Here is a 14858-nt window from a genome sequence, read left to right on the forward strand (position 1 = left end):
AGCGACTCCCGGTAATAACATTTTATTACTATAATTGGACAAAGCGGGATAAATTCACCGCCGAGCCCCGCACACACGCACTGTGCGCCCGCCGCGGTAGGGATAATAATAACACGATGCTGATTTATCGCTGGGGATTTTCAGGAGGAAGTAGCGGAAGGGACACGGGATCGCTGTGAAACTGTCCACAGCAGGGGGACGTGAGGCCAATCCAATTAGCTTAATCAATGGCGGAGCCTATCAAGTGTCCTCTTGGGAAATGGGACGCTCACCAACTTGACACGGCGACGGTCAAGTTCATGACTGAACCGTGCCAGAGCTGCTCGGGGAAAATAGGCCAACCTGTCACTCCGCCTTTGCACTTCACAATATGTTATTTAAAAAAAAAAAAAAAAAAAAAAAAACAGACAAAAATGTATAGCCTATATGTAGGGCATATTTTTGGACATAATTATCAAAACATAGCTCCAGTGTCCAGTATGTTCAGTGAGTGCCATCTATATGAATTATGGTACACATCTGGCAAAATGATGTTAAGGTTACGCCTCAATTCTTTAATGTGGTTATATAGTTATTAATGGGATTATTGGTGGCAAAAAAAAGCATAAAAAGAAATTACATACAGCCAGTGAAGTATAGGCGAGTCTCTCTCTCTCTCTCTCTCTCTCTCTCTCTCTCTCTCTCTCTCTCACACACACACACACACACACACACACACGCACACAGCCATCATCGTGTAACGGTATGCGAGGAGAGATGACTCCATATCCATGAATGGAGGAGGCTGATTGACTTCAAACGCGGCCGGATTAATAATGAACCGCACCCCCAGAGGTTTGCGTGAGACGACAGACATTAACATATATTTTTAAGCCTTGCAAGTAAAGGAGAGTGGGAAAAAAATGAGTTGAAGGCAGATGTGGAGGCTACTCACCCCGGGCGCAGAGAAATGAGTCAGCTACAGAGGCAGAGAGATGCGGAGTCTGCAGGAGATAAGCTCCTCTGGATCTCGCCGAAACAGCTCTGTGCAAAACAAAAAAATTAATTTCTAATGATAATAATAAAAAAAACTCCGTGCGGCGGAAAGTCCACTCTCTCAGTCTGGGCTCACTTTCTACTTGATGTCCGATGACTGATGGGGTTTGTTTTGCTGTGTTCTATTTTATTTGATTTGATTTTCTTCAGCGTGGAAACTCGACCATAGAGTCAAGGTGGCGGAGATGAAATGCCAGCTGGTTACAGTAAAAAAAATTACATATATAAATATCAAGAGAAATGTCTTGTTCGTGGTTCGTTTCTCTGCGTGATCTCGCTTTCCTGTCCACTGACTGTCTCGCCGGGTCGTGAAAACGTGGAAACGCCTTTTCCTCTCTCTCTCTCTCTCTCTCTCTCTCTCTCTCTCTCTCTCTCTCTCTCTCTCTCTCTCTCTCTCTCTCTCTCTCTCTCTGTCCCGGTTAAAGCGCGGCTGCCTGATCCCGCCCGGAGATCGTCTATGGAAAACCATGACTCACTCACTAGCGAAAAACTTGACCATTTTCCCCCACTGTTGTGCAAAATCATGATTCAATGAATAAATGTTATCAGTGTTTCAAATAGCAAATAAATAAATGCTCTGGATTGTTTATTTGTTCCCTTTGCAAATGGTAAGATGTTTTGAAAATATTTTTAAGAGGTTAAAAACTGAAAGGAGTATCCTAACCTCCTGAAAAGGATGCTTTCTTAATCTGTTTTATTTATTATTATTATTTTTTAAAAAATAATCTTACTCTACTTTTATTGCTGTTGTGTCCTGACGTATCCCTTTTATTATGCTGATGTCACACTATTTGTAATTTTCAAAAGTATTATTATACATTTTTACTTCTACTACAATTATTAGCACTATTAATGATAGTAATAACACCAACACAACAACAGTAACAATAATACTAATAATGATAGTAATAGTAATCTATGTGTTTGCACCATAATAAATAGACATTACACTTGTTTGTGTGTGATAATTTCCTTGTACTGTGGTGCAACAACACACACCAGCAACAAACCCAGAGGACACAGGCAGGGACACAGAGGACTGAGAGTCCATTTAAATAATCCACAAAATTATTGTTTTTATATATCAACATCTTTGGTCATGCAGGATCACTACGGTGATGTCGGCAACAGGGCCAGCATACTACAGCCTCTGATAGTTTTTATATCTTCCTAACAGACAGGCCCCTGTTCTTGCTTTTGTAAATATAAAATGTGTCAATTACTGTTTTTTTAAATGTCCCCCAGGAAAAAGGAACAAGCTCTTTGATGATCAGAACAACAAAATATAAAAGCTATTATAAACTGTCTGATTCACCAGTGTGTAATAGTAAAGTTGCATATTGACTTACATGAAAACTTACTTTACTTCATATTGTAACCTCTTTAATTTGCATGCTCCTGCAGTTTTGCTTCATGCAGACATGGCATTGCCTTATCATTAGCCTCAGCACTGGCACTGTTAGTATTGCATCCAGCTTCATCTAGAGCAAATCTGAAACAAGGTGGTTTTCCTCAAGAAAAAATAAATAAATGAAATGTTTGAGGATGTTAGAGGTGCTTTCTGACTGATTTAGACCCCTGTTCATTCTCCATCAACACCCTGTTTTAGCCATTTCCGCCCAGGCTCCTCTGTGGTGCCTGGTTCTGAGAGCAGAGTGAGACCTCTCCCCCCGCTGCTGCTCTCTGACTTCGCCGCTTCTCAGACTGGTACATACACACATTTTTCGGAGCTGATGTCACCGCGCTATCCGGTCCCTAAATCCCTCCCCCTTTGCTTTTTCCCCACCACAACACAATCAGCACCTCCTCCGCCCCCCCTTCCATTCTCTCAGAGGAGCCACTCGGCCAACAGGAGCCAGGCTGCTGCTGGTTGAGCCCCAAAATGAAGCCGAGCATCCATCACTGTCTCCTCTCTGCACTCACTAAGCAGCCAAAGTAAAGAAATAAGTAAATAAATGAATAAATTAAAAGTAAAATGTAATAAAATACAAAATTAATTTAAAAATTTAAAATAACCATTGAATTTAAAATAATGTAAATATTAGTATTATTATGAACATTATAATGATTAAACAAACTGTTCGTCATTTTGCCAGGGTTTCATTTGACTTTGGGCACCAAAATCCCTCCTCCGACTCTGTGAACGAGGAACTATTTTATCATAACACATTCAGCTTTTTGAGACTTTCTCCTGCCTCTTGTAGCCTATTTTTTGCTAGATAGTGTTTTTCAAAGTAGCCATGTAGGTCACCAAAATGTGATCAGTTTATCCAAATAACGCCTGGTTGGAAATCTGCTCCGATGTTTTCAGAGACGCCAAACAACTCTCGAGCTAGCCATGGTGCAAAATAAGCACACTTCCTGTTTGTTTGCAAAATAAAAGCTTTATTCATATATAACATGCCGAACACATTACAACCAAGAGTGGTGCATTTGTTTTGAAGACAGGATGTACAATGTCTTTTCCAACGACTTCCAGCTAATGACACACAGTGATGTTATCTCTAGTTTCAATAATTCGGCTGGCTGCCAGTATATTAATGTGATGTCATTTACAGCATCCCATACTGATATAACGTTAATAAATCACACATTTGTACGGACGCTGCTGCTGGTCAGCATCTGAACCATCCATCATCGCACAGTCGGTTGATGCAATGCATTCTGGGGAAGTTGATGGCAACCAGTAAGCTCACGCTGCATACACCAAAAAAATCTTGTGAATCTCGGGTTGCGAGATTTGAACTCGGGTCGGGTGGTTTCGATCAAGACCCGTCCGCCAACCCACCAGCCTCCATACATGCTCTCCGTTAACACTACACCATAGTGTCATTATTTACATGACCACTAGAGGCCGCTTGACTTTAAAATGGAGCTATAGGTCCTAATAAGCTGCCGTACAAATGACTTACGGGTTGGTTTTTTTTGCAGAGGGACGTTATCTTCAGTTTAGCTGCACTTGAAATCTCTCAACATGGCATCTTCCTGTCCAGCAAAGTGGCCCGGAAATGAAACCTACATTGCAAACAGGTGTTTTTTAAGCATTTCAGGGAGCACACACACTCCTCCAGACGTGTGCAGAGGCGAGGCTGGGTGGTGAAGGCCGACACACAGCTGCCTGAGCCGGAGAGAGAAGTCTTGAAGTGTAACCTAAGCCTAAGTCCACAGGCGCACTTTAGGGGAAGCGAGGAAACCACGACATGAAAGAAATGATTCTGCTGCCGGTGTTGAACTAAGGGCCTCTCATGCTTTCACATACCTCAGATGTGTGTGTGCGTGTGTGTGTGTGTTTGTGGCGTGGGCGGTTGTAAGTAAACTGTGCAGCTGTCAAGATTCAACAGATTTATTTGTCACATTTATTTGCATAATTGAAATGAGATTGCGACAACTCCGACAACTGTGCAAATAACAAAGCTGCAACAACTGTATAGCAAGAAAAAAGATAAAAAAAAAATACATAGTTATATACAGGAAAAAGTAAACAGAATAACAATATAACAATAATAAGCGATATATAAGGAAAAAATCACACTATTTACTGTACATAATAAAAATAAGGGAAAAAGATCAGAAATATGTGGCAACTTATAAAGACTTTACAGTTTGTAGGCTATATATATATAAAAGAGTTCTGTGGTTGTTTATCCAACTAGGAAATAAAAGAGACTTTTATTTTGTAATACAATTATGGCTTTTTCTGTTACGAAATCATGACATTTACAAAAACTTTCATCACTTGCTGAACTTTGATCCATGATGAACTGCATGAGTTTTGAGATGAGTCACCCTGGGCAACATTGCATCGTTTGGAAATTTCCTCGGCCTCGTTGCTGCGCCTCATGATCATGAGACTTCCCATCGGTGACTTCACTCCACGGCAGAAACACAGTCATGACTTTTGCTGCCGGACCGTAACGCAAGACGAGGCCAATCTCTCGATCTGTGGCCATGAATTACACTTTTGTTGTGTTTTTTTTTTTTCTTTTTTTCTTTTTTATGACTCCAAGCCAATCATGAACTCCCCTTTTTTTACACAAATACGGTGCAAGGATGCATTCACACACACACACACACACACAGTCAGTGCTTTCAAAGTGTATTCAACCCCTTTGACCTTACACATATTTTGCCATTTGACTTCCAAATGAACATTTTTGTCGCCAAGCTAAACACCTGAAACTCACAATAGGTATAAAAAAAAATAGCATTTAAAAGAAGGTATTTAATTGATTTATCTTTTTTATTTAAAAGGCATTCAACCCTGTGCAAATGGAGTGATGTTGTGTCCAAACTCCTCTGAGTGAACGTCCTTGAGGCGTCTTTACAATTTAGTTGGAGTTCACCTGAGGCCAGTTCATTGATTTAGCATGAAACACACACACACACACACACACACACACACACACACACACACACACACACACACACACACACACACACACACACACACACACACAAACACACCATTTTCCATTTGTGAATATAAGCTCATTACAATGACACAATGGTTGTTCTGGCTGTTGCAATAATGATTAATCTAAGAGAAGTGGGTTATTTGTTGCTTTGGTGCAGTTTATTTTAATTTAACTTGCTGTTCATCAAAGTGAAAAGTCTAATAAAGCACATTCCTTGTCACAGTTTAACGTCTTCCTACCTGTGACCAACTGAATGTAGCCCTGTCACCAGCCGGTCTCTCTGAAACAGCAGGCGTATTGTTTCCAGCGCATGCAAATATATAATGAGCGCCCAGTTATTTGCATCGGAGCAGAGCTATTTGACACAGTTACAGATGTTATGTCCAGATTATCACGGCATTTTTATCACTGTAAAACTCAAAAACAGATCCAAAGCCATCTTTTTTACCCCGGCCTGTGGCTTCTGTGTTTCCATCCATCATCTATAAATTAATAATGATGTTTTTTTATGGCTTTATATAGCACCCTCATTTCACATGCGTTCATATTTGTCGTTAGTTTACCTTTTGGGAGACAGAAAGCAGCCATTTTTTCCATCTCACACCTCATATGTGACATATTCAAGTCTCAGTGGGTAATGTAGACACAGTGATGCTGTGTGGTTGCCTGGGAGGCGATGTGTTCAGCGGCATGCTGGGATTCTTGGAAATGCCTGAAGCCACACTTAGCAAAGAAGACAGAGAGAAGAGCGATAATAATATACCGGCTTTGTCTTGTGAACGTGAGCGCCGTGGCAGTGAACATGTTAAAATGACGCTCTCAGATTATTTGGATTGTCTAGAGAAATGTCTCTTAGATCTGGGGCAGATTGTGTTGTTCTGATTCTTGAGGTGTTTTGTTAAAATGTGGATTAAATTATTTGTTCGCTCATCAGCTTTGTCATAATCCAGGTGCTCCCTATGTCGAATGATGCTCCCTACAAAGGACTGAAGACTAGAGCACCTATAGCTAACTCATGGTCACTAAATGGGACGCTCTACAGAGGACAACCCTCTCCTAAAAATTAAGTTCCCATACCACTAAACTGCATTTAGGAGGAGATGTATTTTTTTGTGGATTACCTTTATTTCTGATGTATCACAAATACATTTCTAATCAACATATTTTGTATATCTTAAGCTTCTTAACCAGTTTTGTCACCTTTCGCCACCAAAACCACCTGATTAAAGTTAGGAAAAAGGTCAGATTAAGACATAAAGCACTTGGCCAAAGGGATACTCCAATATTTTGGGCAAAATTCCCTGACTGAGACAAGATGTTTGATACCATTTGCACTTCTGTATTTTCACCTCTGTGCTTGTTTTTCAAATTCCAAGATGTGTATTTGAAATCCACATGATACACTGTGTAAGTAAGACAGCTTCACAGTTGCTGTAAGGTTTATTTTTTTCATTTTGATGGAGCTAGGCTAACGACTCCCATAGACTTCAAGTCTTTATGCTAAGCTAACATGAAATGCTACCGAACCACTGGACATGCAGAAGTGAAACTGGTATCGAACATCTTGTTTCTTTTGCATGTGAAGTCTTCACTTTTGCTGCTTTCACTTACATTTTACACTCCACAGCAGCTTTCCAAGTTGACAACTCTGTGAGTGGATTTTGGGCAAAGAAAACACAGACTGTGTCCTTAAACTTCTGCTAAACTAGGGCTGCATATCTTGGCTGCTTTTGGCGGTAACTCTGGAATGGGACAGTCTTGTTGAGTGACTATGAAACATGCAGAATTAAAACTCAACCCTCCTTCCTTTCTACGTGCCTGAAGCTTTTCAGGGTTACAAAGCGCAGTCTTCCCCAGCACACTGTGTACTACATGGAAAAGAGGAAACTTTTGTGTCTCTAGTCACATGCTTTCTACATTTTCTCATCATCTTTGAGATGACAAAAATTCCTACATAGGTTTGCACTTTCATTAAACTTCAACGGCTGCCAGCAGTGAGCTAACCCTAACTACAAAAACAGGGCAGCCAACAATAGCCAAAGGCTACAGCTAACAGAAACTGATTAACAAAATAAAAGTCACCCCATTTTTAACTGAAAATGTGATGAAAAATAAAATAAAATCACTAAGAGTGCACTATTGCAACTTAATAACTGATATCACTGATTGTATAAATGTGAAATGAAAAAAAAACTTACAGTGCAATTAAAGTGAAAAATTTGTGTGTGTGTTTGTGTGTGCATGTGCAGGTATGTGTGTGTGTGTGTGTATGTGTGTATGACTGAAAATGGCTTCGTGCATGAGCTGGATCCTGTTTGTCAATGAGGATGGGCACTGCCACATCCGCCGGACATATGCACGGAAGCACACACACACACACACACACACACACACACACACACACACATACACATTAATGTATGCTGCAAACCTGTGTGTTTACATGATATGAATCTGTGTCTTCGTACAGTATGTCTATGTGCATGTATGTATGTTTGTGTGTGTGTGTGTGTGTGCGTGTGTATGTGTGTGTGCATGCGTGTGTGTTTTCCCCAGAGCAGCCATTAATAGGGAAGTTCTTGTTTCCCATCACAAGACCAGCTCATTTGGTGGCTGGGAGAAGAAAGAGCTACACAGAGGAAGTGCTCCAAAACAAAACAACTGCGAGGATTCAGCTGGGGAGAAAGGAAGGAGGCAGGGAAGGAAGGAAGGAAGAGAAAAACAGAGAAGAAAGGAGGGAAACATTAATAGAAGACAGAAAGGGGAGAGAGAGAAAAAAAAATGAAGGAAAGGCAGAAAGGGGGGTTAGACAGAGAGGGAGTGTTGTGTCGCTGTGTGAATGGTGTGCTTATTGGAGGGATGAGTCAATGGAAAACGAAACAATGAAAATGCCGAGTCATTGCATCCTTCTCGTTCAGATCTCTCACTCTGTTACCCTTCCTCTCTCGCTCTCGCTCTCTCTCTCTCCCTCTGTATCTGGCTTCTCTCTGCACACCAAGGCTACATTCGCTCTGCAGCTCACAGTGGCCCAATTCAGATGTTTTTCCCCCTTTTTATCTGAGTTTTTCTGATCGGTGTCTCACATCAGAATCAGCAAAAACCTGCGTCGAGTCACGATTTTCCTAGTCTGATTTGGACCACAGAGAAACCAGAAATTTTTACGAGCACACAAACGCCACCTCCAACTTGTAATTAACAACCAGTTGGGACGCGGGAAACGGTGATGCTTCCACAGTTTCCGAGTTGTGTTTTGTTGCTTACGTTTTTTCCGGTCGCTATGGTTACCCGATATGTCCCAAAGAGGCACTCGAATGCCCGTCAGAGTTTTATCACGCCGTAATTCCAGCGAATGTCGGAAATACGAGTTTACATTGCATGCCAGCGCACTTCAGGGCAGTTATCATTCAACTGAGACAATGGTAGGTGACCTCGGTCAGCGCTATCATGAAGAAAAACAAGGCGCAACCAGAGAGAAAGTGAAGGAAATGATCTGGGTGATGATTCCCAGAAGACTCATATTTCATTTATGGCGCCGTTTTGTTGTGTAATTCTGTTTTTTCGCCAGTAATATCGTTAAAAGCGATGCCGCTAGAGAGCAGCCGCAGCTACGATGGAGATTAACATGAGGAAGAAGGGAGCTCTCCTTATTCTGTGCTGGATTTCTCCCTGTATGTCTGTTTAAAACCTCCTTTAAAGGACCATACTAGTGATTTTGCATGTTCAACGTAATAACCACAAAGTGTATATACTTGTTTATCTTTTCCCAAAGGATTGTATTTTAGAACTCTGAAATCTTTAGAAAAAAAAATCCTTTATTTTATCCGGCCATTAGATTCCATTCATTTCAAGAATGAATATGAAACTGAACATTCACAGACTTCAAACTTTCTTCACACCAGCATTGCATCACCGTAATAAAGTCATCCATATTAGTTTTCCTGAAAGCAGCAGCACTGTTGTGTTTTGATGACTTGAAACCGGGCGAAGTGAAACGCTCCCTCCACCAGGGAAAATAGTCCCCGGGGAAACGTTTGATTTACACAGACAATTATCAGCCAATTACAGTTTTCCACAGAGGCAGAACATTATAAAGAGGGTGTTTCAAGCAAAAATTCGAATTTGAAAATTGATGTTGTAAAAGCTTTAGTGCTTCGGCATGATGTGCAAAATGATTGGTTGCCATGTATTATGTGGCTAAATGAAATGTAAGACTTTTTTGGCACAAGTAATCTTCTCCTACAAATCAGCATTTCAGGTGAGTGTAAAAGTAAATCGAGGTAACTTTTAGTAAAGAATATGGTTGTTATTAACTAGTCTATAAATGGGAATGGGAATTGTCCTTTAGGTGGTGTTGTAATAAATCTACCCAACACTTTTCCCCCACAAAACTTGACAGGCACAGTCAGTATTAAGGATTTTCTAGGATCTCTCTCTGCTGCTAAGTATGACAGGTAAGTACAACATGAGTCAGCTTCATCTACAAAAAGTACATAGAAATATGTGGCTAAATAAATTGGATAAAATGTTTATGTTGAGCTTAAGATTTCACAAATTCAAATTTAAGACATTTTTAAACTTTTCAAGGATCTGTTTCTCTTCTTGAAATTCTCCCCGTTTCTGAAAAAAATAGCGAGTGAGGCATCGAGAAGGGATCGTGGCCTTTTCTGTTGATGCCCTTGGTCGGATTATTTCATGGAAACAAAAACAGGTGGTTTTAACACTCTGTCACCCACCATATCGGGGCATTTTTCTCTCACTCCATTACACTCTCGCCCCCTTCAACCTTGTCTTCCTGCCGCTGTCTCTGCCATCCATCATTCTGCCATCACACCTCCCCGCTGTCATCACTCACCTCCTGTCTTGGCTTTTTTTTTTTTTTTTTTTTTACCCTTTCCTCCACACGTACAGATATTTTCTCCCTTTACACGCTTAAAGTTGGTGTGTGTGTGCACTGACACAGTCGCCTGTTGCCAGCATCTTGCCTGCTCCCAGCCCTCCAACCTCTCCACCACCCTCCTCCTCCTCCACCTCCTCTCCGTGTCCTTTCCCGAGATGACACTGATCCGACAGCAGTAATTAGAGACTGAACACTAATCACAAACAGCACTAAGTAGAGACCAGCAGCTCGGAGCATCAATAGCAGACCCCATTACAAACACAGGAGACTGGCAACTCAGAGCATTAATGACAAACTGCACTAAGCGCCGGGCGGATAGCACTCACCAGCGAGAAAAAAGACGCTCCGAGCCCGCCTGATTAAATTGTCACACGTTTTATTGCTCGTAGCTGTGATTAAATAATAATATTATAACAAGTCAACAAGTCAAGTGAGCTTTTTTGCTTTGCTTTTTGTGGTATTTGTGTGGGTATAGAGATGAGATGATATGAAAATTGAAAGTGGAGAGGATGAGGACAAACACTGAACGCTGTACGCTCTATGATGCAAAAAAAAAAAAAAAAAAATTCAAAAGCACGATTATTGTGTCCAAAATGATCAAGTGGTTTTGGTGTCACTGTGGCATTATCAAAATGTCCTGAATGCTTTAAATAATCACCAGGAATACAACCTAAAATAATGCCACCATGTTTTGTATTGAACATCACAATTTATCTGGAAAGCACATACCTTTGCCACCGCCGTGCAGCTGTCAAGATTATGCCACTTCCACAGGTTTGATTGGAACCAAATGTTAGCCACGCCCACCAGCCGGCATGAAAAGTCCTTCTTTGGACCGTGACCAACCTTTTCACCAAGCTTCATGATGTTTTGTGAATCCAAAATTACCTGCGTTTTTAATGAGAGAGCGCGTCCACCGGCACGCCTCATTTAGGCCGATGGGTGTAAAAAGTTAATCCCGTCTATGACCAACCTTTCCAAATTTCATGTAATTTCATTCAAAACTTTAAGTAATATTCAGTAACACTTTATAATAACCGTCATTCATGAATTGTAAATCGACAGTTAATTAAACTTAGGCTAGTTATTTTGCGCACATATCATTTTATATACTACTAGTAGTAATTGTTAATGATTACCAAATGATTTGTAAATCTTCAAGCAGACAGATTGACCAGATATTTTATAACACTTTGTTAATGGCTGGCTATTATAAAGGTGCAAGTGATGTTTATAATACTTCACCTTGTAACAGTCTGTGTCGGCTTGAATCCCAGAATCGCTGCTTGTAGCTATAATTATTAACTAATTATTAAAAGGAGTAGTTGCAACTTTGTAACAGCCATCCAAATAATGTTTATAGATGTTACCCAAGTCGGCTATTCACTAATCTTTTAACAAGGTATTACAATGTTGGCAAGTATCATCTTTGCAACTTTATGATAGTCATAATGGCTATTATAGCAAATAATGGTAATGGATAGTTTGCAAATTATTTCTCTTTAACAAAGTGTTATATAATGTCTGGTCCATCTATCTATGTAGTTCTCTTACAAACAATCCCTTAAAGGTTTACAAATCTTTTGGTAATCATCACACAAATACTTAATATAGTATAGAAAATGTTACAATGTGTGCAACAATAAACTATTAATGAAGAGTTTATTGTGGAAAAAGGAAACATTAATTATCATTTCATTGTTTGTTAACTGTAAAATAACTCTTGACTGAAGTTTAATTAACTAACAATTTAGCCATTTTTTATTGGTGGTTATTATAAAGTGTTCCCAAATATACAGACAAATGAAATGGGGTGAAAACATAACTCCCATCCAACTCTGTTGATGGAGTCATGAATTATCTGCACTATAAACTGTTTGGATTAAAATAACAACCTGTATGTTGTGCTATATGTTCACATTTGAACTTCACAAGCATATGAAACGCATTGTGGATGATTACTGCCACAGCCATGAGAGATTTGCACCCGGTGGACATGGCAGATCAGAGAAACAGCATCCAAACACAGTTTTAGGATTCCTTGTGCAAGTTTACAAGAGTTACAAGTTTACAACCATCAAAATACAGAAGAAACGATTTCAGTTTCATGTTATGGATTCTGCATATCAGAGTGAGAACTCATTATTCCCCAGAGCTTCATCAGATTTGATCCAGCAGTATCTGAGATGCAAGTGAGTGCAAGGCTTAGAGCTCTGTTGCATAATTAAAGTAAGCAAGCAATATATGCATTACTGAGATATAGATATGTTTCCACATGATGACAAACAACATCAGTTATGACAGGAGCAACAGGAAAAAACATTAAATGTAGAGTTGGTCTTCTTTTTGAGGAAAGTTTCGAGGACACACTTCCTCCTGGCTCTTTCAGCACAGGGGACAATCGATCCATTGGTTAAAGTCACTGCTCTGTGTTTGCTGCTGTTTGCTTTGCCCTCAGCTGACCCTCAGTAACTCTAGCCAAGACCTAAAGTGGCCTGATGCTGCAGACAGTCAACACTCCTTGTTTTTTTTTTTTTTTTTTTTTTTTAAACTTTCCACATAAGGTCTCCATCCCACATGAAATCAAATTATGTGACAGTTGTGAGTGTCACTGAGGCATCATAGTCTATACATGAAGAAATGCAGGAGACGGAGCTCTGAGGCGTGAGGGTGTGACCGATACGCCCAGACTTTGATTGATTATCAAATCCATGAAAGCCGAGTCAGTGCTCGTGTTCTCGAGGGAAACGGAGGTAAACTGTAAATCTTTTTTTTTAATCGTTGGATTTTAATCACAAAGAAATAAAAAAAAATACTGAAATTCCTCCTTGTTAAAACTGTATGTCTAAAAATTAACATATCGTAGCTATAGCCATCATAAACAGTTACAAGTCAGACTAGCAGACTAATGACAATTTATTACATTAATCTTTCATTAATCTAAAAGTATATATTATATAAAGCCAAACTTTTAGAAAAAATGTTCAGGAGGGTAATTTATTAATCAGAGAGCCATAATTCATCACTTGCCGACTATGGGTTTGTGTTCGGATGCGACCCTTACACACACACTCGTCTCACTTTATCTCATCTTAATAGAAACTACTTATAGTTTTTAAGTGATTCATAACATTTTTAAATTAGTCTTTGCTGCTAGACCCTCTATGAATGTCAGTGCATACATTATTTTCTGATATTGCTAGGGTATTAATAATCGTATCAAAAATAAAATTTAAAAAAAAAAAAAAAACCCTTCTAAATAACTTGAAGCATTCAGCGTTTCATGTTGGTTGATCACCATGGCAACGGCTGCGACAGTTGTCACCGGCAGGTCATTCAGGTCAGCCCTCCACAGAACCCACCTAACACGTATTTACAGGCAGAGTCATTGTTCCACAGAGAAAAACACAGCAGAAACTGAAGAATTTACATTTTTTCTTTCTCTATAAAATGTTCCAGACTTTATGTCTCTGGGCTAAAACCTTTTTTTTTTTTTTTTCCCTGGTGCTGAGTCATTTTCCTGCTGGTGTTTTGTGGGAATCTGTGTCTGCGGTGCTTCCAGCTTTTCCATACAGCCTCTACACCAGCGTGTGTGTATGCCGTTTTCTCCACAGAAATCAGTATTTATAATAAAGTGCATAACTCCATACTTACACAGAGTTTTCAGCTGCAGGCTGATGGAGAAGTGGCAGAAAATAACATGAAATTGGGGATTTATGTGTCTCAATATTCTACGTCTCCTTAATATCTAATGTCACTTTGTGTATGCTTTTGCACAAGCCTATTTATCAATTTTATATTGTGCGTAGAAATATGACTGCACTGTTTCCACACACAATATACCGGTAGATGTGATTTTGGATTATTTAGAGGCGTATGTGTGATTAATTATGAGATGCAGAGTAGGGATGTGCATAATGGGTATTTTTGAGAGCTGGTTTTATTGGCTGAAATTTTAATGCACACCCACTGGTGCAGGATGATGTCACCATTTTCGATCCTCTGTTTTACAAGAGGTCACGTGAGGTCATTTCACGGGGACTCGAAGACTTCCAAATGAAATCGCCCTGCTCCTCTCAACCTCACCATTATTGCTTCAATTTCACATTCGGTAAAACTGCATTTTTTTTTTTTTTTATCTTTGAGAATGAGTGGGCTGAAACAACTATTTATATGGAAATAAGGCTAATTAGGGGTGCACCAACCTCCATTTATCGCTGATTGTGGGAGTGGGCATCAGGCTTGTGCATGTGCAATCCAGAAAACAGAAACAGTGCATACACATGGTTTTACAAATCTGACCCAAAAGAGAGACTATGCATATAGTCTTGAATCTATAGTTTGATGCATCTGGCCCCAGGTCTGGGTAGGACACCAAGATAATAGGTATCCATTACCAGCAGTTTGTTAATTAAACCCACCCCATAAGGCTTGTTTGGCAGGACACAATTACAAGCTCCAATTAAGACTAAACAAGGCTGTCACGTTCTCTGTTGCTCAGAGGCCTGCTG

At 39.9% G+C, this 14858-nt stretch overlaps 2 protein-coding genes across 5 annotated transcripts in view; one reads left to right on the forward strand and one right to left on the reverse strand.

Moving 5' to 3' along the window:
- Window positions 1-1347, reverse strand: part of pea15 (proliferation and apoptosis adaptor protein 15) — a 64421-nt gene extending 63074 nt beyond the window's left edge. Inside the window, exon 1 of the mRNA XM_030075808.1 lies at window positions 935-1347. The gene's annotated coding sequence lies outside the window, so the exon portion shown is untranslated. The remainder of the gene's footprint in view (window positions 1-934) is intronic.
- Window positions 1-14858, forward strand: part of LOC115376316 (calsequestrin-1-like) — a 124083-nt gene that overhangs the window by 67408 nt on the left and 41817 nt on the right. For 2 of the 4 annotated variants that reach the window (XM_030075805.1, XM_030075804.1), the window contains one exon: window positions 14359-14458. In XM_030075805.1, coding sequence (XP_029931665.1) covers window positions 14404-14458 — 55 coding nt within the window. In that variant the 5' untranslated portion in view covers window positions 14359-14403. The remainder of the gene's footprint in view (window positions 1-14358; window positions 14459-14858) is intronic. The other 2 variants (XM_030075806.1, XM_030075807.1) reach the window with 2 other exon arrangements.

This window comes from Myripristis murdjan, chromosome 18 (genome assembly GCF_902150065.1).
Source record: "Myripristis murdjan chromosome 18, fMyrMur1.1, whole genome shotgun sequence".
NCBI lineage: Eukaryota > Metazoa > Chordata > Actinopteri > Holocentriformes > Holocentridae > Myripristis > Myripristis murdjan.